Source organism: Phaseolus vulgaris, chromosome 7, assembly GCF_000499845.2.
Source record: "Phaseolus vulgaris cultivar G19833 chromosome 7, P. vulgaris v2.0, whole genome shotgun sequence".
NCBI lineage: Eukaryota > Viridiplantae > Streptophyta > Magnoliopsida > Fabales > Fabaceae > Phaseolus > Phaseolus vulgaris.
The window spans coordinates 28699047-28725504 of NC_023753.2; the positions used below are offsets into that span (position 1 = coordinate 28699047).

Consider the following 26458-nt stretch of genomic DNA (forward strand, 5'->3'; position numbering starts at 1 on the left):
TGTAGTATAATATATTATACTTTTTAAATGAACATTCTTACCAGGTTCGAGGTTGAATCGTCCAAGGTGGTGAATCCGAGGTGATCAGGTAGATCAATCTCTGTCTTGACGATTGTCCAGCTTTAGCGATGAAAACCGAGTGAAAGTCCACCTCCTTGATGCTCAAGAGTAAGATGGTAAGATATATGATTAATAAGTAAATATATTGATCATTAAGTAAATCAAAAGTACTCCCTCGTTATTGTATTTATAGACTTATATTTATCATTATTTGGTTATATTTACATAATTATAAAAATATTTATCATTAAGTGATTATATTTACATAACCATAAATATTAAATATTTATCATTAAGTGATTATATTTACGTAATCATAAAAATATTTATAACCATATAAAGATTTATCATTAATTAACTGACATAATCATACAAATATTTATCTTTAAATGGTTATATTTACATAATCATAAATATTTATCATTAAGTAATTATATTTACATAATCATAAAAATGTTCATCATAGCCATCAAAATATTTCTCATTAACGGGTTATATTTACATATTTATCATTATTGTATTTATAGACTTGTATTTATCAATATCTGGTTATATTTACGTAAAAATATTTATCATTAAGTGATTATATTTACATAAACATAAAAATATTTATCATAAGCATATAAAAATTTATCATTAACTGACATAACCATACAAATATTTATCTTTGAATGGTTATATTTACCTAACCATAAATATTTATCTTTAAGTAATTATATTTACACTATCATAAAAATACCTATAATAACCATCAAAATATTTATCATTAACGAATTATATTTACATATTTATCATTATTGTATTTATAGACTTATATTTATCATTATGGGATTATATTTACATAATTATAAAATATTTATTATTAAGTAATTATATTTACATAATTATAAATATTTATCATTAACTCACATAACCATACAAATATTTATTTTTAATTTATATTTACATAACCATTGTTTGTTTTCATAATTTTACTATGCTCGAAGATAGAAAAATGAATAAAAAATTATGTGAGTTTAGACTCACTGATTTGCACTTAAAAGAGAGCGTGAAAATGTAGATATTCCTTTCTCGCTCAGATGCAAGAAAATAGAGATAAGAGAGGAAACATATATAGGAGGTAGTGTTCATTCTCATTTTTACCCTCAAGATATCTCTGTACATAGATGTGTGCTTTCACTCTTTTATTCTATTATGGATTCAAATTTTATAATATTTTTTACATATAATTGTTTTATTTATAATTTAAATATTAAATTAATTGTAAAATATATTTATTTATTTTTATATATAAATATAATCGATTATAATTATATATTACGTTTACAAACATATATTTACAAATATATATCGATTATATGTGACGTATATAAAATCGATTTTATATATATATATATATAGATATATTATAACATTCAATTATATATATATATATATAATTGATTATATGTTAAGTTGATAACATATAATTAATTATATATATAATAAAATAAATTTTAATAATAATATTTAATATTGATTTTTTAAAATATATTAACTTCTTTATAATAATAATAATAATAATAATAATAATTTATTATTAATATTATTATATATATAAAATATAATTCATTATATATAGTACAATATAATGACAGTAAATAATATTTAAAGATTACTAATAAATATTAAATATTACGTAAATTTATTTTTAGAAATATTTAATAATATTATTAATAAAAATAAATAATGATAATAATAAAATAAAATTATAATATAAAAAAACATATATAGTTATTAATAATACAAAAAAATATATAATAACTAACCAGAACATACACATCCTCTGTATCTGCAATTTTTTATTTTTGTTATTAATGTGTATCCGTATTTTATTATTATTATTATTAGCGGAAACACAAACGTTTTTGCGCTCGTGTATTCACAATTTTTCTTTTGTTATTAATGTGTATCCGTATTTATTATTATTATTATTATTTATCCAATATTTTATTTCAACCATTATTGTGTATCTGTATTTTTTATTTTTGTTATTAATGTGTATCTTTATTTATTTATTTATTATTATTATTATTATTATTATTATTATTATTATTTATCCATAATTTTTATTTCTATCATTACTATTTATCCTTATTTTTTATTTTTATCATTATCATATATGTATTTGTATTTATTAAAATGAATTATAAATTTATACTCAAACATTCTAATTCATCATAAATATATGTATTTTTGTATTTTTTAAATATTAAGTTGTATATATGCATTATTTAGTTTTATCATTATCATATGTGTATTTGTATTTTTTAAATATTAACATGTATATTTGTATATTTGTATATTTTTATTTTTATCATTATTTCATATCCCTATTTTTTTATTTTTATCACTACCATGTGTAATTCTGTATATTAAAAGAGAGTTATTAATACATAATATACAATTTATTTTTATCATTTTTTTAATTTTATTTTGATTTTTTTAAATGTATTTTTTAATGAAATGAATGGTAATTTAAAAAAAAATCGGGTGCATATCACACGTTCTAAGGTATAAGAATTTACTTAATAATATAAAAAAAATTGAATGCAACAGAATATTATGAATGATTTATTTTGGTTAATTAACCGTGAAATTGATTATTAGAAGATTGTAAAGAAAAATAAAGAGAATTAAGAAGTGATATCTTTCATAATTAACGCACTATAAACTAATTATCAAATATTTAGGCTTCATATCCACATTTCCATTAACCAACTCAACAACTATTCGACTCTACTCTTCTTTTATGCATTACCCTCCATTCCCCATCAAGCTTCACAACAAAACTTTCAGCTTTCAATAAAAAATCATATTTTTTAAAATAAAAACTTCTACATATTCCATTTATACCTATTTGATTTTTTTTAAACTTTTTATAAGATGCAACAACAATTTTCCTCTTTAAATAAAACTATTCAAATAAACCTAAATTAGTGTGTTTTTTTCACATATACAATTATTTTTTTTTTATATCAATTATATGTTTTTTTTATATTGGATGTGACTTAAAACATTTTTAGAATGATTTTTTAAAAAAAATTTAAAATTTTTAAAAGATATTAATCTATTAAAATATTTTTATCATATATTTTTAATGATTTTTTTAATTTTATATCTATTTTTTTACTTTTATATTGCCATAAATTGTATCGTAAAAAATAAAAAAATATGATTATCTTAATTAATATTACCTAAATTACTTGATTGAATTTTGCAACTGAAAAAAAATCATTTTAATTTAAATATTTTATTAATTTATTTATCTCAATTAGTATGTCAAATTAAAAGAAATTTAAGTCTTAATAATTTTTTAGTGATTACAGTAATATTTAACTTTCTAAATCAAATATATAGACAATAATATATATACTCCTTTTTTTAACATAGTGAAAATTATGCCATAAAAATATTCTTTTTTTAAATGCATATTGACTGAAAATTATTAAAACTCATTATATTTAGTAAAATTATGTTTATTCTGGTTAACCCAATGATTTTAAAAGACCTCCCATTAAATTATGTTTCATAGAGTAAAAAAAAAATCAGATCTTCATAAATAAAATTATAAACCAAAATAAGATAATACATAAAATAAAAAACTATAATATTTTACATACTAATTTTAGTGTTCAAGAATGAAGATGAAAAAACATTATTCTCTAGTTGCACGAGTAGAATTAGAGTATGAGAACTTATCATTTTGATATTTTTTATAAATGTAGTATAAAGCAAAGAAAAAAAAGTTAGAAAAGCTTGAATTATAATGCAGTGAAGAATAGAATGTCTTTGTTATGAAATTACAAAGTGGTCACTAATGCTTTGTTTGTTTCTGGTCAATCGCTGTAGACTAAAAATGAAAGGCAAATATTTTGCTTGTTTATATCCACTTATTAAAGTGGACTTGTGAGTGAAGAAATGCACTGAAACATGTTTTCTTCATCTTCATACTAACCAAAGATCTTCAAAGAAAGCGAAATAGACTATCATAATTAACCATATTATCCTTAAATAATTTTTAAACCTATTCATGTAAAAGAAATCAAAACTATAATATTTAAAAATAAAATACTAAATATTAAATATTTTTTTAAAATATTTAATAATATTAATAATAATTAATTATAATGATAAAATTATAATGATAAATAATAACAATAAATGTAATTATTTATAATAAAAGATAATTTATATAATAATAGTATTAATTATAAAAAATATAGAAACAATAATATTATTTAATATAGAATTAATTTTAAATCATTTTTTATAATTTAAATATTTGAATATTATTTATTTTATTAAAATGCATTTTTTACATTTTTTTATAATTAGATAATTTATATTTTTTTTTAAAATGAAATATTTGATTAATAATGTTTTAAAATAGAGTTTATATATAAATAAGTAATTTTTTAATTTACTATACTATTATTTTTTATTAATTAAAAAACTAATTAATTATATTTATTTTATAAAATTGTTTATTAAATAATTTTTATAATTTTTAATATTATAGTTTAATTTATAATGAAATTTTTTATGTTCTAACAATGATAAGTAGTTCATAATTTTTTTCAAAAATAATTGTTCAACGGTAAAATAATTTATGAAATTTTAATTAATTCAATGAATACTTCATATTTTATTATTCAAATATTTTTAAAATAAGAATAAAGTTGTAAACTTACATTTTAAACATTTTAAAAAAAAATTCTACCACCACCATCACATATTCACGGATTCCGATAAACTTTCCTCACAAATCCACTACATACCCTAATCCAAACAACTTTACTTTTTTCACACTTTCTTCTCAAATCACTTCAAATTCATTCCCTCAAATCCTCTCATTAATCCAAACACACCATAACTAAGAAGACTTAGGCTCTGTTTGGATTAGGGAGTGGATGTGTGAGGATTTGAGGGAGTGGATGTGTGAGGATGTGTGAGGAAAGTGTGAAAAAAATAAGGGTGTTTGGATTGGGGTATGTTAGGATGGATGTGTGAGGAAAGTTTATGGGAGTTTGTGAGTAATGTGATGGTTATGAGGGAATTTTAATTTTTTTGAAAAGTGTGAAATGTTACTTTACAGATTAATCCTTGCCTATTAAAAAAATTAATAATAAAATGAGTTGTTTTTGTTTAAAAATGAAAAACTTTCACACATTGAGTAGATTTAAAAATTATAATTAAAAAAAATATATGTTAAATGTAAATATGTATAATATTAAAACTATAATTAGAAAATAAAAACATAACAAAATTAAAAATAAAAACAGAATTTCAAATAATTTCTTTAAATATTAAACATATACTATAAAATGTTTTTGTTATATATATTTTAAACATTGTACATTCAAATGAAGTATTGTGATACATTCAAATGAGGGTAAATTTGGAAATAAGGGATGCTGACATGGTTTTCCCTCTACATCTCTTCATTTTGAGGGGAGAGAATATTTACTGTTCACAGGTATATCCTCTCTTCCACTTCCCTGCACATCCCTTGATCCAAACCATGGATATCCACTCACATCCTTCCTCTTGAACAGTACATTCATGGAAGCAAACAGAGGGTTAGAGAAAATCAAAGAATGATGATCTATAAAAGAAAGCTCAGAATTAATACACTATGAAAAACTTACTGTTTGAGATTGGAGGAAACTAAGGAGAATTACACAGAACAATTTTTAATTTATACACAGATTAATTATGTCAAACTATTAATAATAAAAAAAAATTAATTGAATATTGGTAAAAATAGAAAAAGAAAGAAGGAAGTGTTTTGCCATCGTTGGGGACACTTTTTGGTTATTCTAGAATTTTAGATTTCTACTGGTTTGGTGTTGCAACAATGAAGTCACTCAAAGATGGCTAAATGATATGAATTCATGCGTCACTGCAAGTATTTTTTGTAGGCTTGTCATGTGGTGAGTTTTGAGTTCTTCTATTGTTGTCATAGTCGATTTTGAACCCTATATACGAAAATGTAATGCATGTAAAGAAAATGGAACAATTGAAATAAAACCATAAAAATAAGAAGGATAAGAGTACGTCAGAAGAGAGAAAAGAGACAAAAAATGAGAATTGAAGATGTGTCTCGAGAGGAAAGGATATTGTGAGAGAAGGGAGTGAGACTTGAGACACATTGTAACTGATAAGTTTAAGAAATGACAATTAAGAGAAAGAGAAGTGAGGACTTTTTTGTGTAAAGAAGAAAGTAAGAAGTTTTTTTTAGAGAGAAAGGAGTGACAAATTTTATTTGATTTTTAGATAATAAAGTTAAAAAATAAAAGTGAATTATAAAAAAATAAAAAAAATGGCAGGAGTATAATAAAATAACAAAATAATCAAAATTAATTAATATAAAGATAAAATGAGAATAAATTTGTGTACACAAAAATCTGTTTAGTTATAAAGAGAAATCTCCTTTATATAAACAAGCATAAATAACAATTATTATAATAATAATATTGTTATTTAAATTAATTACAAAATTACTTTCAACTAAAACAAAAAAATTACTTTCTAATTGTCTTTTATAAAATTACTGATATTTAAATTATTTATTTATATATAATAATTTTAAATTTTTACATATTTTCATATTTTTTCATTTATAAATTTTTATAATTTAGAATATTATTTTTTTATAATTAAAAGAATTATTTTTTGATAACTTTTTATGTTACAAAATTAAATTATTTGTATTTTTTTAAAACTGAGTTTCTACCCAATACAGTAAATAATATTTAATTATAATTAAAATATATAAATAATATATTTTTAAAATTAATTTAAATTAAGGTTTGTGTAAAGAAGAAAGTAAGAAGTTTTTTTTAGAGAGAAAGGAGTGACAAATTTTATTTGATTTTTAGATAATAAAGTTAAAAAATAAAAGTGAATTATAAAAAAATAAAAAAAATGGCAGGAGTATAATAAAATAACAAAATAATCAAAATTAATTAATATAAAGATAAAATGAGAATAAATTTGTGTACACAAAAATCTGTTTAGTTATAAAGAGAAATCTCCTTTATATAAACAAGCATAAATAACAATTATTATAATAATAATATTGTTATTTAAATTAATTACAAAATTACTTTCAACTAAAACAAAAAAATTACTTTCTAATTGTCTTTTATAAAATTACTGATATTTAAATTATTTATTTATATATAATAATTTTAAATTTTTACATATTTTCATATTTTTTCATTTATAAATTTTTATAATTTAGAATATTATTTTTTTATAATTAAAAGAATTATTTTTTGATAACTTTTTATGTTACAAAATTAAATTATTTGTATTTTTTTAAAACTGAGTTTCTACCCAATACAGTAAATAATATTTAATTATAATTAAAATATATAAATAATATATTTTTAAAATTAATTTAAATTAAGGATAAATTTATATAAGCTGAGATAGCATTGTTGTTATGAGAATTTCTACAGTGATATTTTTTCAAAAAAATTTATTAACTTAAATCTATAAAAAATATCTCATATTTTATTATTTAATTTTTTATAAAAATAAAAATAAAATTTTAAACTTATTTTATATTTTTAAAATAAATTAAAAACCTTTTGAAACACATTCAACAACTTAATTCAATAAGTGAAATTCTAAAACATTCACTCGTTCCTATCCTCTCCCCAGGTCCTAACAGAACAAAATTAAAGTTGTGAGTCTCTTCCTCTCAATAAGTTTCTCCCTCTCATAGAGTGTGTTCTCTTTTCAGCTGATGTATGCACTGAGTCAGCTCAAATAGCTTATTTACCAAAATATAAATACAATCAAACTGACCCGTTTGGATCTGGACTGTGTAAGAGCTGTGATTTTGAGAAGTTTTAACAGTTCGGAGTTTAGTTCATACCGCTTCTTTTTCCTACTGCATCGTGTGGGTCCTCTATGGCAAAGAAACCTGTCAAGTACTTTGTGGTATATGTGTCTGTGCATGAGCTCTGTTAATTTGTTTCTTCTTACTGTTATTGTCAACTATCTTCTGGCCTTAATGTCTGGATAAACACCCAGGTGGACGCGTTCACCGACTCGGCGTTCAAGGGGAACCCTGCAGCAGTGTGTTTGTTAGAAGAAGAGAGGGACCAAACATGGATGCAAAGCCTAGCAACTGAGTTCAATCTCTCCGAGACATGCTACTTGACTCGGATTGCAGACTCCCAGAGATCTGATATCTCGCTCAATGGATCCTCAACTGATCGTTTCAACCTCAGATGGTTCACTCCAACTACAGAGGTGAATTTACTGTTTCATATTCACTGTCCTTTTCTTTTGTGTAAATTATGTTCACATTCTTTTTGTCTTGTCTTGTCTTCCTAGGTTGAACTTTGCGGCCATGCCACTTTAGCATCTGCGCATGTTCTTTTCTCATGTGGTTTGGTGAAGTCCAATATTATTGAACTTTTCACTCTGTCTGGAGTTCTAACTGCCAAAAAGGTCCCAGGGATCAATGAATCAGGCGCCTCAGATGATGGGTTTTTCATTGAATTGGATTTCCCTGCTGATACAGTTGCTGAGTTCAATTGTGCTGACATTTCACAAATTTCGGCCGCTTTGAATGGTGCCCTTATTATTGATGTAAAGAGGACAACCGCTGAAGATAACCTCTTGGTATCTGTTTCTGATTTTTTGTTTTGTTTTCTGGCACACCATCAAACACGCTCATTGGTTTATGTCTGCTAAGTCATTCTCTTGAGTAACAATATGTTCTGTTCAAGGATTTGATGTGCTAATTAATCATATTGTATATTGGAAATGGCATGTTGGAGTTGAATGGTGAAAATTTCATATTGTGTGAATGATGAAGCTAATGATGTTTCCTAGGTTGAACTTGCTTCAGGAAAAGCAGTTGTAGAACTACAGCCAGATATTGGTGCAATAGCAAAATGCCCTGGAGGGGGAATCCTGGTTACTGGGACTGCTTCTCCAGAGTCTGGATTTGATTATTATTGTCGAACTTTCTTTCCCAAATGTGGAATCAATGAGGTAAGCACGAGCTAGCTTGTGTTGTCAAGTGGCTGAAATAATAAAATCTCTAACAAAGTGTTTGATAAATCTACAATACATTAGATTAACATTCAATGCATCTAGTAAGATTGCTACAGCCATACTACTGAGAACCAACAGTTAGAGATTGCATACTTCTTAATCATGAAGTTGCTAAATTGTCATTTTCTCTTATTTCTCATTTGATATCTATCATGATGAAATAGACTTTTAAGCCTAACTCAACCCCATAAAACCGGCTTATGGGGGTAAGATTTGCACCCACTTATATACAATAAAATGTCCTAATCTTTAGTTGATGTGAAATCTCTAACACATCCCCTTATGCTGAGAGTGACAACTCGTGCGTGGGATAACATATTATGGATGGTCTGATAACGGTCCGATAGCGGGTGACTTGATAAGTTCAACAAACACTCGCTAGATAGACTTAAAATAACTTTGATACCATATCATGAAGTGGACTTTTAAGCCTAATTCAACACCATAAAATCGACTCATAGGGTGAGGTTTGCACCCAGTTATATATATAATGAATGAGACAGATGCATATCCAGCTTGCTTACCTGACTGAAAAGTGGCTTTTACATAAGTAATTTGAAAAATGATCTGTTTTACGTGTATGAGAAAGGATTGTTCCAATCTTTTCATCTATTGTAAAGAATTAGCTAGGGAGATGTTGAAGCACTTGTTGATTCGCTTCAGGATCCTGTCACTGGAAGCGCACAATGCGCCTTGGCACCTTACTGGGCCAAAAAGCTGGGGAGATGTGATCTCAGTGCTTATGCGGTACTCTTTTCTCTTCACCTTTTGGAATATTATTGTTAATTGTCATAGTAAATTTGTGGGTTACTTTTGGGCAGGCATCACCAAGAAGTGGAGTTGTTCATGTTCATTTTGATGAGCAGAGCAAAAGGATACTGATGCGCGGAAATGCTGTAACGGTCATGGATGGGTGTGTTCTGATTTGACCTCTAATGTTATTTTAACATTGCAAAGAAAAATAGACTCAGAAAATGTAATTGGGTTAATAGTCAGATATACCTGAATTATAATCTCAAGTTGATGATTTATATAAATTGGAGAAATACTTTTGTGAGATCAGAAGTCTTACAAGAGAAAATTCCTTTAGTGATTACTTTTTTTTTATTAAAAACGAAGCACAGTATAATTTTCGGTAAAATATATTAAAATTGTTTTCTATTTTTTTACATTATCATTGTTTGTTTTTTTATATATATTAAGTTTATTTATAAAAGTTATAGGAATTTTGGTTGATTATTACATGAATGCATAAAATTTTAAAAATTACTTATTTGGACAAATATAGCTTAGGTGCACGGTTTTTGTTTTAGTATTAAAAAAAAAAATCATGGTGTGAATTTTTTTTTTTTAAATCTTACATGTACTATTTGTTAAAAAAAATCTGTGAACAGAAATGGTGCAGAGGACAATTTCTTTATGTCTTTTTTTTTATATATTTGAAATTATGTATTCCTTCCTACTTCTGTTACATTTATTCAATCAGAATAGGACTTTTTAACGAAAATAAGATAATTTTATTGGTTAATTATTGAAATAATAAAATTTAAAAAAATTATTAAAATAGATAAATTAATTTACACAATTTCAATATGAAAAAGTTGTGTCAATCAATTTAATTAGTTTTTAATTAAAATTATGTTATCTTAACACTAACTTTAATATTATTTAAGATTTAATTACATGTGAAAGTGATACAACTTATTTATTTTAATACTTTTTTAAATTTTATCCATTTTGACAAATAAGTTATAAAATTAAGGTTATATATGATATGCTCTGGTTTATTTATAGTTGATGAAACTATTTATCATATAAATGTAATTAGACTACAGCACTAGTGTTATATTAAGGTGAGTGATGTGAAAACTATCGAAGTAATGATCAGCAGTGGTTTGTTTTGTACAATTCTAAGTTCTTTTTAAGAGAAAGAGAGAGCAGAGGAAATTCGTATGTTAGAACTACACAAAGAAGACTTTATTATATAAAGTTAACATAAGAATTACAAGAATGAGAAGTATCCCAAATAGCACAATTTCACTATTTGGTTTGCCTATTAACAACATTAACATTAATAAGAGGTATGGTTGGGTATCTTGTTATAGTTTTCTGTTTCTGTGTTCTGTTTATTTTATGGATTATTCTATTCATTGCCTTCTCGTAGTAAACTATTCTTCATGAATTTGGCCTTGAAACAATCATTTTCTTCCAAAATAAATCAAGTAAACAAGCGTGTTCTAGTTCTAGATAGTGGTCTACAGAAAGGAACCACTATCTTAAAACTGGGAGCTCTATAAACAGTTGGCTAACTTCAGTTTCATGGCAGCTGACTTTTATTGCAAGCACATTATAAACATGTAAGGATTAGAACATAAGAACAGAGATTAAAACTAAACCATCCTCACTATAAAATTATATTAAACTTAAGTATGGTTTTAGCAATTACCAATTATGTTTGTACCATTGTCAAAACGTTAGATTGAGACAGTCTTGTTTGACCAAGCTAATACGTGAGTTGTCTTTGGCTTACTGCACCGCATAAACCAATCAAAGGTGGCAACTGCCACTCACATATAAATACAGATACCTCTACACCATCTCTTCAAACTTCATTTCTGTTTTAATTCTCATACACAGCCATGGATAAATCTTTCAACTTTCTGCTTCTCATCACCCTCTTCCAACTTTTCTTCATTGCACCCTCTTTCGCTCAGCAATCTTTCAGGCCCAAAGCCCTTGTTGTCCCCGTTACAAAACACGCATCAACTCTCCAATACGTAACTCAAATCAACCAAAGAACTCCTCTTGTCCCATTAAACCTTGTGCTTGACATCGGAGGCCAATTCCTCTGGGTCGGTTGCCAGACCAACTACGTCTCCTCCACTTACCGCCCTGCACGGTGCCGCTCCGCTCAGTGCTCCCTTGCCGGAGCCACCAGCTGCGGGGACTGCTTTTCTGCCCCCAGACCCGGCTGCAACAACAACACGTGCGGCCTCACGCCGGACAACACCATCACCCACACCGCTACCGTCGGCGAGCTCGCTGAAGATACCGTCTCCGTCCAATCCACCAACGGCTTCAACCCGGGACGAAACGTCACCGTTTCCCGCTTCCTCTTCTCCTGCGCCCCCACCTTCTTACTCCAAGGACTCGCCACTGGAGTCTCCGGCATGGCCGGTCTCGGTAGAACGAAAATAGCTCTTCCCTCACAGTTCGCTTCAGCGTTTAGCTTCCACAGGAAGTTCGCCGTCTGTCTCTCCTCCTCAAAAGGTGTCGTTTTCTTCGGCGACGGCCCTTACGTTCTTCTCCCCAACGTTGACGCCTCTCAGTTACTCACCTTCACCCCTCTGTTGATCAACCCCGTCAGCACCGCTTCCGCTTTCTCCCAGGGAGAACCCTCCGCCGAGTATTTCATCGGCGTGAAATCCATCAGAATCGACGAAAAGGTTGTGCTCGTTAACACGACTTTGTTATCCATAAACAGCGACGGCGTTGGCGGAACGAAGATCAGTTCCGTTAACCCTTACACTGTGTTGGAGGCTTCGATCTTCAAAGCAGTGACGGAGGCTTTTGTAAAAGCGTCTGCTGCGAGGAATATAACGAGGGTGGCTGGTGTGGCACCGTTTGAAGTGTGTTTCAGCAGTGAGAACGTGTTGGCCACGCGATTAGGGGCGTCGGTGCCAACCATTGAGCTTCTTCTGCAGAACCAGAAGATCTGGAGGATTTTCGGAGCGAACTCGGTGGTGAGTGTGAACGATGATGAGATACTTTGTCTGGGGTTTGTGAATGGTGGTGAAAAGCTGAGGACTTCGATTGTGATTGGTGGGTATCAACTTGAGAATAATCTCTTGCAGTTCGATTTGGCCACTTCAAGATTGGGTTTCAGTTCTTTGCTCTTTGGAAGCCGAACTACGTGCGCAAACTTCAACTTTACCTCTACTCTCTAGAAGGAACTTTTCGATAATAAATGCAAAAATAAAAATAATAAATGCTAGCTGTGTAACTTGAGTCTGCATAGTTACGTGTAAACACATGCGTTATACAATTGTATGGTTTCCCCTATCATACTATAACTTCGAACATTTTATATATATTTTTTTACTGAGTAAGAGTGTGGGAAACCTCCACTCCACGCCTCTCTGTCTTTTATCACCATGCATCATTTATAGTTTTGCTTTATTTAATAATTTAATGATGAGTGTTTATAGTTTCCCTTGATCTTAATTTTTTTAGATTAGTAGCATTAAGTATTATATTAAATAAATTTGTTAAGGATTTTAAAACACCATCCCTTTTTCATATTAATCACAACAATAGTTCATAGAAAAAAAAACTTAAGCAAAGTCACAGTGAGAAATGAATTATACAATTTTTTCTTAATAAAAGAATGCATGAGTTATAATCGGCAACCCCAGATTAAAAGATCCAACTTTCGACCACCCTTCTTATCTCCACTTTGGAAAATGAAGAATCCCCCAAAACTAAACCCCATTCAACTCAAGGTAAAGAAAAGTCAACCCACCAAAACTGATTTCCCAAAAGCCCATTTTTGAAGCATATCTAATACTAAGTAATCTGGTTTAAAATTTAGATTAAAGATAAAAGCTGATTTCCAAAAAAAAGAAATATTTAATCCGTAAAATTCAAATTTAATCAATCGAATAATTAATGGTCCCCTTGATGATTTCGTGTACACCTAAAATGAACAGTGACAACTTGCGTTTACAAGATTCTTTTTGCTAAAAGTGGTTTTGGGACGTGGCAAAATCTTTGTGGTGAATGGAAGGGGCAGTGCATGGCGTTCACCTCAAGAGTTGAGTAGGAAATCGTTGACCTCTCGTGCTGTTGCTCCTGTCATTTCAAGGATTAGTTGAGAACAACTAAGAACCAGAACAACACAAGAACAGTACCCCAAAGCCAATGGATTGTGACCCTTAAACCAATCTTCTTACATTATTAATTGTCCAAATCCTAGTAATTTCATCTGGATTTTCTTCAAAATCAGTTTTTTTTTCTGTCTCTTCTGTAATATTTCCCCTGCCCCATTTGTTCTTGTCTCGCTTTTTCTGTTCTTAGAAGCTTCTTTCGTTGATCATCACTCATGTGGGATATTTAAGGTGACTACTGACAACCCATATTTCGTCCTTGTAATTTTGGTATGCTTAGTTAGATATTAGCACTTCTGTTATTTTCTACATATCGTAGTAATTTTTACATTCTGGATTTGACTGCATTTCTGTTTACTTCGCATATCTTTATTTGTTGTTTATGTTTTGTGTTTATTAGGAGGGAGTCCTGTTGTTGATCAATTTGTAATGTTGAACAGTTAAAGTAAAAGGGTATTCTGCAGTCATATAAAGGGTTGCAGGTTATTTTCTAAGTGCGTGTTTCGTCAATGGTTAAGACTCATTGGTTAGATGCTTGTCTTTCAGAACTTTCATTCGAGGAGTAGTTTATAGAGTCCAGAGGAAAACAAAATGCGCTGTAAAAATTACTTTCTAAACTTAATGTATTAAATGTAGCTCAGACATATAGTTAGCTTGATGGTTTTCTTACGGATAAAACTTTGGTGTTGCACTTTTGGTGCTAAATAGGCGGAACGGAATGCTGATCTGCGGCTATTTAGGATATCAAAGAGTTTTCCTCTTGTAATTTACGGTGCTTAGTATGTTATTTATACTCTGTACTAGTAATGTACTATCATGACGAAGCATCTGGTCCAAAGAATGAATTTCAGTGCTTCCAAGTGGTTTACCTTGACTGCCTGCCTGCGTAGTATTGAATGATATGTTATACTCTCTACAATATATGATGAGAAGAGAATGTTTATTAAAAGGGATATAGTACCTGTGCTACTTTTCTATTACTAGTTTACTTTCTCAAGAATTAATTCAGTGCTGATGTTATCTTCACAAGTTCTACAATAGACTTATGGCTTTACTAGTCAATAATAGACACTTAAATAGCAAGCTCCCCTTGCAGTATTTCTTGCAGGCTTTGAAGTAGTATCTGTCACTAGTTTACATTCCTTTGGATGTTGTGTGCTGGAGTATCTAAAAGAAACGTTATTAGTTATTGACAATAGCAAGATCTACAATTCTTCCTATGTTACAGGGTGTATTGATACAACATGCCTTATTATGTCCAGGAAAGCTCAGATTTATTTTGAATTCCAACCTTTTAATTCGCAATTAAGTTTCTTAGATTACTGAAATTTTATTACTTTTAGAAACTTCAGCAGATCAATTACTCTCCCACAATATCACCGTACTGATGTTTTCCTTTAAATTAAAATTGAAGTAGTAGCTAATTTTAATATGACAAGTTTATGGTATCTTGTAGTCGTCGATGGAGTTTGGATAGAGTAGTTGTTGATTTTGGTGGTTGGCACTGATAAACTAACTGGTTTTCGTTGGTCCTCATGAACACTATATTAGGCAATAGCTTTTACAGAATTGAGATTGCCATGTTACCAAAACATTAATTGTATTCTCCATTATTGACTAATGTATTCAAAAGGCTAACTTGTTTTTTCCACATTTCTGTGTTAGTTATTTTGATTTGAATTATGTTCTTTGACAGTCACAGGATTATTGTTATGGCAGTTGCTCCTGCTGAGAGTATTGCCTCGTTGAGTAACGATCTCTTCTATGATATATTACGACGTCTTGACGGCCCTACGTTGGCTTGTGCAGCTTGCACTTGTGCATCATTTTGTTCCATCTCAAAAGAGGAGATTTTATGGGAAAATGTGTGTTCGTCTATATGGCCTTCAACAAACAGGGAAGATGTCAAAATGTTAATATCTTTTATTGGTGGATTCAGAAAATTCTGTGCAGATTGTTTTCCTCTTATTGTTATCAAGGAGGTTGGAGAGTATCAATGGAACAGCTATCTTGAGTACCCTGATGATTGGACTGAGGCTGAATATTATGGGGAAATGAATGAATTGGAAAGCATCTCTCCATCCGATTTTATTTCCATTGTGGATATTAAGTTTAAGGAGAAACCAATCTGCTCCAAAGTTCTATGGGGAATTCCAAATGCAAATGGCTATAATGGGTGGTTCTACAACTGTCCATTTCGGATTGATCTTTTCAGTTGTGCTGATAGAGATGATAATAATGATGGTGTGGTTACCCTTTCTGTTTCTGATGGACTGCCACCACTTACATCTATGGAAAGGGAAAAGAAAGATGGGAAGCTATGGCGGGAACTTCGTGATAGTCTCTTGCTTAGTTGGATCATAGTAAACAAGAAAATTAAGCAATCTGCTAATCTTGCTAGCTGGAGCCCTCTAGATGGGCAAAGACATTGGCCAACAGATAAGGATTTTATCTTCCGTTTTGGATCTGTTCTCTCTGCCAAGGACGTTCTTCCTTCTCAAGTAGTGCAGTGCATCCTCATTATGAAGTTTAGAGTGGTTCACACTGAACAAGAGGGGGTTCAAACAACTCTTAGATCAACAGAGCTGAGTATGCAGTTGGAAGACATGGAAGGTGCCCATGTTAATGGGAAGAACAGTTTGCTTATTCTTAAGAAAGCACTTAGTTGTCGAAGAAGTAAAAATTATAGTGAAGTACACGAATCTTGTCTTGCATACTCAAAAGTTCAAAATAAGTTAAAAGAGGAGAAGATTAGAAACGAAAGTAGGATTGATACAATTTGTATTCTAAGTAGCATTGTTGCTGTAATGACATTCTGGTACTATGTTTTGTGATGTGGTAAGACATTGCTCATTTTACTGAAATAAGCTAATGTTGATCTAGCACATTATCAACTTGGCACACTCCTCTTATGTAACATAACATTCCAAATAAAGAAACTAAGCAATGACAGCTTCTTGGTTCGAACCTTTTGCAAATTGAGAGTATCAGCGGGAGCTGGTATTACCAAAATGTTTGACTGTTGGAAACTCTTTCACTATGTTCTTCAAAATTTGAAATACGTAACTTGTTTTAATTTGTATGAGAATTTATTCACTTTACCTACCAATTTACGTACTTAGATATAATCTTCTCCAAAATAAATCATTATCTTAGCTACTTTCTTGTGTAACTTCCCGAATAAACTTAATCATATGTTTATGTCATCTAACACTTGTTCAAATGTTTATCTTCTGTCATACTAATTAATGCAGGAATATAAACTTATCTTACTTGACCTTTTCTTGATATATGCTAAAAATATATATTTCATATCAAATTAAGTTATTGAAGCTTTACATTTGTGCTTGTAACTAAGTTAGCCTTCGACATTAAGTAAATTAATCATAACCCAAAGATACATAAGCAAATTGAAATCAAAATGAGAGTTAAGACCATGAACGAATAGAATAGATAGTATTTGATTTCATTACTAAGGATATTTGAGGTACACAAAGAGATTTATTGGTTACAAAGGGTTGTGGTGGAAACATGAAAGCAAAGCTCCAACAGTTCTGTATCTCTAATCGTCAAATGGGTACTGCTCATACCTGATTGTACAATCATGCAGCACCGAGCGAGCTCCTATACGTTTGGGACATGCGTTGAACATAGCTGTTTTAGCAACACCAAGGCAGGTTTTGCAGTCAGAGGTTGTGAGATTTAGGTTGCAAGCAGCATGTCCGTAGGCAAAGGAATTAGGATATGGAGAAATATTGTAGTAATCGTAATTTTTCTGCGTTGGAGTGTCTGTCTCCAATTCTCCAACAACATATGATAAACTGACAGCAAAAGGATCACCTGAGGTGTACCCACCAACGTTGCACAGAATGGTAGTGATGTTGGTGTTGAGAACACTGTCAGCAACACTCCACAGGCACAGCAAAACAATCGTAGCCGCTGCAATTTTTGAACAAATGCCCATCTTAATATTATGCCCTTCGATTAATTTCAACGACACACTTTATATTTTGTGAGTAGGTTTGAGTCTTCTTCACCAATTTATTTCTAATTTCTCTTCTGATCAAGTTGCAGTTCGCGTGTTTTGTCTTCATTCTCGTTCCCATATTCAATAGTAAGTACTTAATAATCCTTTCTCGGAATTCGACTCATTGTCCTGTTTTTCTTATATTTCTTTCGTTCGATTGGAGATCTCATTATTAAAAAAAGATTGTAATATATTTAACTAAAAATCTTATAAATTTAACTTAAACTTAAAATTCAATTAAAGAATATGAAATTTTATATTCTTAATTAAATTGAGTTAAACTTTTTTCAACTCTTACCGTCTCGAAATCTCGATCAGTACTATGATTGACAAACTAATTGTTGATTATTGACTATTAATCTCTTAAACAAACAAAATAAATTTTTTAAGCATCATTAATTTACGCATAAGGTAAGAGAAGCTTTTATAATGGCTTGAAAATAATTAATACTCGAAAATTCAACACAATAAAAATAATATCTCAACAAGAGTAATATGTTGGGTTGGGCTCACTTCCTATGTGGAGGCCTAGTCCAATATTAACCTTTAGGGTTTTTTCGAACAAAGAGACATCTGTCAGCAGAAAAGACAGAAAGAGAAAAGAATAAAGAGAGAAAATTTCGCTTAGCAACTTCCGGTCGTCACCAACGCTTTGTTCACCGTTGGATCGAGCTTAAATTTTGTCAACAGGTTCATACTTTGTGTGACTTCAATCTGACCGTTCGGATCTTGCAGAAGTTGTTGTTTGAGAAGAGAGAAATTCATCTCACACTGAAGCAGCGTTCTCAGCGTTTCTATTGAGGATGAAACTTTTCAGATACCTGCTGCTGTTTCGTCCACTGTTGGATCGGGCTGAAATTTTGTCAGCAGGTTCATACCTCGTGGTGCTTTAATTGGACCGTTAGGATTGTTCAAAAGTCACCGGAACAGTGACATATAGGCCGCATACCGTAGCTGCAGTTTATGAATTTTTCAGGTTTATTGTTCTTTGTTTCATCTCTGTTGTATTGCTATTTGGCTGGTTATCAAGCACAATTTGTGTGCTGTGATTTGAGACTCTCTTGTAACCATAACTTTGATCATAGTAGTGTTTGATTGACTGACCCGTGGATTTTACTTCTCACATTGATAAGGTTTTCCACGTTAAAATTTACGTGTTTTCCTGTGTTTTTGTTGCTGTCATTATTTGTTATTGCTACTCACATATTCTTGCAAGTTGGGGAAATTATTATGCAATGGACACACAAATTCAGGAAGACACACGAATTTTAACAAGTAAAAAGCACGGGCACAAGCAATCAAACTCCACTATGATCAAAGTTATGGTTACAAGAGAGTCTCAAATCACAACACAAATTGTGCTCAATAACCAGCCAAATAGTAATACAACATAGATGAAACAAAGAACAAAAGAAACCTGAAAAATTCACAAAACTACAGCTACTGTATGCGGCCTATATGTCACTGTTCCGGTGACCTTTGAACAATCCGAACGGTCCAATTGAAGCACCACGAGATATGAATCTGCTGAAAAATTTTCAGCCCGATCCAGCGGTGGACGAAACAGCAGCAGCAATTCGAAAATTTTTGTCCTCAATAGAAACGCTGAAAACGCTACGCTGCTGCAATGTGAGATGAATTTTTCTCTTCTCAAACAACTTTTGAAAAATCCGAACGGTCAGATTGAAGTCATACAAAGTATGAACCTACTGAAAAAATTTCAGCCCGATCCAACGATGAACAAAGCGTCGGTGGAGAATGGAAGTTTCTGGAGAAACTTTTTATCTTTACTCTTTTTTTCTATTTCTACACCATCACTCTATTAAAAAAAAAAATCTTAAAGATTAATATTGGACTGGGCCTCCTTAAGAAGTGAATTCAACCCAACAAACACTATCCCGTTTTCATCTACCATCAATATAACAAAAGTAAGGTAATCCATTACTTAAGTGACTTCTTTCTTTTATGGACACCTTTCCAAAATTTTGGATTATGTCTTTTTACAGGTCCTTAATCAACACATAACATGTTTTTAGTTTATCTATTATATTATAACTTATGGTAAAATTAAATCTGTTTAAACTTTTAAAATAAAATATTACAATAATATTAATAATTTCAATACGCATTAACTCGTATGGGAAAAGAGGTATTTACTAGTTACTTCTAAAACTTCCCGTATTTACTTAAAACTTTGAACAAAAATGGTATTTACTGGTTACTTCTAAAAGTTTCCGTATTACTTAAAACTTTGAAAGTGTATATATGGATGTGTACTATATGAAGTGTATTTTGAAGTTCACTTCATTGTTGAATACTTTATCTATTGGGCTTATATTTTTCATCCATTCACCTTATATTTTTTCCAAGTTATTTGAATTTTTAGTTATAAATAGATTATTTTTAATAATTTTTTATTGAAAATTTTTGTTAATAGAATAGAGATAGAATACTCAACACAGATACTTATCGTCTATATAAAATAATATGACATCATCTTCAACTGTTGTATTCGTAAATTTTTTTATATGTTACTCAAATTTTTTTTATTCAACATTGAAATTTTTAATTTATACTTAGATTCATAACACATTTTTTTATAGTATTATTTATTAATATTTTTTTATAAAAATTACCCTCTTTTATATTGTACATACATATAGTTTTATATTGATCTATCTTAAAAAATACTAAGAAATTTGATATATTGAATGAAGTTAATGGTACAAAACTTTGAAAGTTTATGTGCGAATAACTTATTTTTGGTTTGTGGAGAATTTGACGATAAGAAGCATAATAAGATGACATTAATGGATGTTAAGTTATTGTTTCAAACACATAGAGATTACTTGATGAAGGTATAGGTAGGAGATAAAGGATAAGGCTTTCTATTAGGGTTTAAATTAGTTTCTATTTGTAGGAAACTTACTAGATCGACCTTATTAGTCTATATGGGACTCATGTGCATAGTGGTTAATTTTGTTTTATAATTTTATCTTTTAAAAAGCTTTTCATAATTGAAAAAAAATGTTCACAAATTATTATTCTCTTTTTCATTCAGATTTTTAAACCTTTCAAAACAAAGACAACGTAATTTTTTTTTTTATATAATTTACAGCAGTTTGATCCCTCCTCACTAACTTCACCATAAATGTAATGAATTTAACTACGAAGATAAAGCGTAGTTTTGGCTAAGAAGATTTTTTTTTTTTTTGTATAATTGTTGAATATGAGGGTATACATTATATAAAAGTTAAACAAAAATTATCAGCAAAAGTCAAATTTTTTAATTCAAATAAAGCCAATAAGATAACTGTTGTCTGCTTGTTGCCGGCCATTTAAACTTTATTTTACGTGGACGTGAATGTCTCATGACTCTGTTCATCGGCACTTAACTAAAATTTGACGAAACGGATCCATTTGTTTTAGTGGGAACAAAAAATAATATATAATAATTTTATAAAAAAATATTTAAACTAAATACATAATTTCATAAAAACATTAAGTTGTTTTATCTTTTATAATTTTTACATTCATTATGTTGAGTAAAAAGAAAAAATGCATTCACTTCATCCTGTCAAAAGGAATAAAGAGTCATAGGCTCACAAAAGGTCGTTTTACTTACTGAATTTAAAGAGTTATTTTAGCTCATTAAGTAAAAAGTATATTATTCAAGTATTAATTAACCATCAATTAATTTATTAATGACACCGATTATTTTTTAAAAAGTATAAGAACTCAATCACCAAACTAAAAAATAATTCAGAAAATTAAAAATTGGTAAACATGGTCTAACACTTTTTAATAAGACAGTTTTTAAGATTTACGAATGTGAGACTGAAAGAAACTTGATACAGGAATTATTAGGGCTACATAACACTCTAGTTATTGCTAATTCAGTGGAAATAAAAAAACATAAAAGATAGATATTATAAAATTTTGGTTTTGAATCTCCTTCGTTTAAAATGTGGTGAGCCAAAAATTGGTTAAAAAAACTTTATGTGCATGTACATAGCTTCTAGACTAAGTTTGAGCACGAAAACCAGCAAGGTCTCCTAGTTGCTCCACCTCTTTGGTAAGTTCTTCGACCTTCTCCACCACTTTCTTCAGTAAGAACACAAAGCTAGCTACTGCAAGTGCATCCATGTTATCAATTGCTGCCATTTTCGACGTGGAAATTACCAAGCTTATCTCTTCTCTCACCGTCTTCAACTTTTCTGATATGTGAGCCTCACATTTCCTCTTTTTCTCCATGCTCTCCTCAAGTTCTCGCAGAATCCACACAATTCCTGACCCAATTGCTTCAGACGATTCCATTTGGATACTTTGACTCACTGGTTCCACTTTCATGGCCTAACCAATGAACCATTTCAACCCAAAATAACGTTATTATGGACCCAAGGTGGGTGCAAAAGTAGTTCACAGATTTCTAAATACCTACCGTTTCTGAGGATTGGAGGCAACCTCCCAAAGCAAGAGTTATTGCAGCCAGTTCTCGAAGAACCTCTCCAATCTTTAGGTACTTCTCCCAAGGATAGAAAAATCCAAATTTTCCATGCCTGCAGGGTTCCCATTTTGCAAAATTTGCCTGAAACACCTCATATATTTTCATTATTCACTTGTATCACTACTTTTTCTCGATAAAAATTACACAACACTAGATAAAAATATACATGCAATCAGAGTTTCAGAAAGATATTCTCAGTTTATATAAAATGCTTTCAGAATCTAAACGTAATACGTACCAGAACCTCATCCTTTGATTTGGAGTCCAACAACGATTTGCAAACACTGAAGCTAGCACCAGACTTATTTTCTTTTTTACTAGCAAATTTGACATATTCCTCCATGCACCCTATTTTACAAATCACAACACTTGCATCTTAATTAAGCTATTATAGACGTCACTTTCAAAATGGGAGGAATTAGGGTGAAGAGAGGGGATGGACAGAAAAAATTATATGGAAAAAAAATATAATATAATTAATATGATGAAAAAAAAAAGATGAAAATGAAATGGAAAAAATAAATAAATAATTGGTGGGGTTTTGGCAATAAGTCCCACCACATAAAAAAGAATAATAGTTTTATATAAAAGACAATATGTCATGGGCATGTACAATAAAGAATTAATTTCATGTGATCTTGTATCAATAAAGTTTGGGTGCCAAATCATTAAACTGAACTTTTATGCATTAAAAAGCGGATATGTGCTGGAGGGTAATATATAATGTTAGGAAAATAATTATAGTTACTTGATAATTTGTTTTTAAGAGGAATATACATTAAACTTTTTATATAAATAGAACTAAAAAGGTTTTGTCAATATGAGTTTGGTAATTACAAATAACAATAACATGTTATCTATTTTAAGGAATTTAAAATGATTTACATAAAACCAAAAAAATTGCACACTGAGGAGTGAATATTTACTTAAGAAGTATATATACATAATTAAATGTGTATAAAATATTAGATAATTTTATACAATTTTTTCTGACTCAATCAATTATAAGTTTTTTTTATTAGAAAATTATTCTTTAATGACTCAAAGAGTTATATACAAATGAATACATTAAAATTGTAATTAAATAATGTAAAAAATATTAAAATAATAGTATTGCAAGTTATAATAAGTTGAGTGTAAAATAAAGTGAGTTGTAACTTTTTTTTAATGTAATAATAATAAATTGATTGAAAAACTAGATTAAAAAATAAAATAAAAACAAAAATATTTAATACAAATAAAATATCAATATTTTATTTTTTATTTCTTTCACTCATCCAAATAATTTTATTTTCTAAGTTTGTATTTCAATCCTTTTTCTTTTTTTCCATTTTTTATTTTCTCACTTTTTTCATCATACCATGAACATTCCATAACAATTATGTTTTGCCAATATTCTAGTAGTTCCAAAGTTAGTATATATGATAGTTATTGAAATTGAGTCAGAAAATTAAGTACTGTACTATAAAAAGAAGAAACTAAACCTCTGCTACCTTGTAATGAATTGGCAAGGTGTTGGAATCTTGAGACAATGGAATCATGAAGTTCATCACTGGCCCACAAGGGGAAGATCAACAAGCTCACACAAATGCACACAACAAAACCCATCACAATTGTTAAAAGGCGTTCACGTGCAATTTCCCAAACTTTCTGATCTTCAGTGCGCACACCAGACACCACAACCAAATTAAAAGTGAGAATAAAAATCATCACTCCGTAATCGTATCTCATCTTCACGCTGGGAAATAGTCGAAAATATGTAGCAATTGTTCCTGAAATTAGACTTTGTCACTAACTGCTTAAAGCTAATCACTTTATAATTAAATATTGATCCAAATCAACTTCAGGCAGCAAAACTATAGCCACGTATAGAAGACTCAGGAAAATCTATCTACGCTTAATGCAATTGCAGCTGCATTTATCTGAAACTTTTTACCATTGTTCTTATTAAACGCTACGTAACAAAACAATCATAGGACACGGATACAAAGATATGTAAAATCTTTAAAATGTAGGACACGGAAACACGAATCTATATATTATATAATTATGAATTATATAAATTGACAATAAAAATTTATGTGCACAAATATGTTTCAGATTATTTTTTGGAGCAGAAAGATATTTTTTTTATGAGTGGTTCACAAGAATTTGTTTCTTATTTTTATAATCATAATAACAATTTATACAATAAAATTTGAATTTTGAGAAAATTAATGTATTTTTACTTTTTAAATTTATGTTAAAATCATACTAAAATTGTCAGAAATCTAACAAATACTTTTTAAATTGAACGCTTCATGAATACGTATCTTACATGTGTCATACTAGTGTTCGAGCTTCATAGATTAAACGTAAAACTGTAACAACAATTTGAGAATAATAAACCAACAGTTGAGAGGTTTTATGTTAGAAACTTACCAAAGATAAACACAGAAGCACCAATCAGAATCGAGTTGGCAACTCCACCAAGATTTTGAGCCAAAACTGCTGCTATGCAACCCAGTCCACCTCCTAATATAGTTCCGATCCCGCGATTTAAACCTTTGCCTAGAGTAGCTCCTGCATGTTAATAAATTTAGTTTATGTGTATATTGCTTCAACTAAGTTACAAAGTCATGGCAATAAGGAGTAACAGTTGAAGCTATATTAATCTGTGTTACTGATGAAAGTGTACCTGCAGAAAATTCGAAGGTGACGACCACAGTCATAATAGCCCACATAGCATTTTCTCCAACTTGCTCGTAAAGAGGATCCAAGAGATACAGAAGTGAAATCAAAACAAGGGAGATTCCAACTTTGATGCTGTGGATAATTTTTTTAGCGTCTTTCTTTTGTTTATCCCAGAAATGGATTTTGTTTTCTGTAAGACGAGAAAAAAGGGGTGGAAGTGAAAATTTAAACGCTTTAGTATTCTTCCTTGGAGCAACATTGTCTTCACCATTTGTAATGGATATTACATGAGTTGATTCCATTGTTTTGTACCCTTTTGATTATTCAGCGGCTATACTAGAAGGGTTTTCTACGATCATATTTATAGCATGCAACAAGCATACATGGAACCAAATTGTGGATATCGTGCTGGTCCAATTGCATTCTTCCCTGAAAAAATGACTAAGAAAATGAAAAGTATGGCGAACATCTTAGTGCACTAACCATTTTTTTATTACTAAGCATAGTGCACTGAACTGAACTTCAGCCAAACACGGTTCTCACACGGTTTACCATATTCAATCCCTTACTTTTTTATACTGACAGATGTTAAAGACCCTCTCTCCAAAACTCAAATATATTTTCTAACTAAATAACCAATTTTTGTTCTGTTTAAAACATTTAATTTTACTAATTATATCTATAAGTATTTTTCAAAATATCATTTATTAAACTTGATATTAAAAAAATGAAAATTTTAATTAATCGAAGGATGTTCTTAAGATGAAATTATTCATTTGAATAAAACTAATTACAAAATTTACTTGATATTTTTTTCAAACCTATAAATGGAGAGACTATTAAAAAACAAATATTTTAAAATACAATAATTCTTCTTAGAGACTAGAACATCTTTATTCATTACAAGAAAATTATTAAATAAAAATTAATTGTAGAGACCAAAATAATTAGTTACTATATTACAAGGAAATTATTAAATAAAAATTAATTGTAGAGACCAAAATAATTAGTTATTATATTAATTACATTAGAGACAATTTTATAAGCTAAAACATTATTCATATCTGAAGTAGTTTCTATTATTAATAAAAATATATAAAGTAGTTTTAAAATTGATATCTAACTATTAGCTACTAAGGTTTTAGCTACCAACTACTTATATTCTAATTAGTTTCTATTAGT

At 29.4% G+C, this 26458-nt stretch overlaps 5 protein-coding genes across 6 annotated transcripts; 3 read left to right on the plus strand and 2 right to left on the minus strand.

Moving 5' to 3' along the window:
• Window positions 1-7729: 7729 nt before the first annotated feature.
• On the plus strand, window positions 7730-10240 carry LOC137829700 (uncharacterized). Its single transcript, XM_068636582.1, has 6 exons — window positions 7730-8055; window positions 8149-8370; window positions 8455-8745; window positions 8959-9120; window positions 9847-9930; window positions 10005-10240. The coding sequence occupies exons 1-6, from the start codon at window positions 8026-8028 to the stop codon at window positions 10110-10112; spliced, it is 897 nt and encodes a 298-aa protein (XP_068492683.1). The 5' UTR covers window positions 7730-8025; the 3' UTR covers window positions 10113-10240.
• Window positions 10241-11142: 902 nt separating this feature from the next.
• On the plus strand, window positions 11143-13292 carry LOC137829695 (probable aspartic proteinase GIP2). Its single transcript, XM_068636577.1, has one exon. The coding sequence runs from the start codon at window positions 11823-11825 to the stop codon at window positions 13128-13130; it is 1308 nt and encodes a 435-aa protein (XP_068492678.1). The 5' UTR covers window positions 11143-11822; the 3' UTR covers window positions 13131-13292.
• Window positions 13293-13941: 649 nt separating this feature from the next.
• On the plus strand, window positions 13942-17036 carry LOC137829701 (F-box protein At2g27310-like). 2 transcript variants are annotated; one of them, XM_068636584.1, is made up of 2 exons: window positions 13942-14300; window positions 15766-17036. In XM_068636584.1, exon 2 carries the CDS (start codon window positions 15782-15784, stop codon window positions 16901-16903), a length of 1122 nt encoding a protein of 373 aa, XP_068492685.1. In that variant the 5' UTR covers window positions 13942-14300; window positions 15766-15781; the 3' UTR covers window positions 16904-17036. The 2 variants fall into 2 exon arrangements, with proteins under 2 accessions (XP_068492685.1, XP_068492686.1); XM_068636585.1 differs by having other exon boundaries at window positions 14023-14300; window positions 15789-17036.
• A 595-nt stretch (window positions 17037-17631) lies between these two features.
• On the minus strand, window positions 17632-18033 carry LOC137829370 (antifungal protein ginkbilobin-like protein). Its single transcript, XM_068636175.1, has one exon. It carries the CDS (start codon window positions 18031-18033, stop codon window positions 17632-17634), a length of 402 nt encoding a protein of 133 aa, XP_068492276.1.
• A 3889-nt stretch (window positions 18034-21922) lies between these two features.
• Window positions 21923-25596, minus strand: LOC137828396 (aluminum-activated malate transporter 14-like). The gene is made up of 6 exons (XM_068634955.1): window positions 25281-25596; window positions 25025-25165; window positions 24097-24375; window positions 22842-22951; window positions 22538-22684; window positions 21923-22449 (listed from the first exon to the last, which is right to left on the minus strand). Exons 1-6 carry the CDS (start codon window positions 25576-25578, stop codon window positions 22120-22122), a joined length of 1305 nt encoding a protein of 434 aa, XP_068491056.1. The 5' UTR covers window positions 25579-25596; the 3' UTR covers window positions 21923-22119.
• Window positions 25597-26458: the final 862 nt, after the last annotated feature.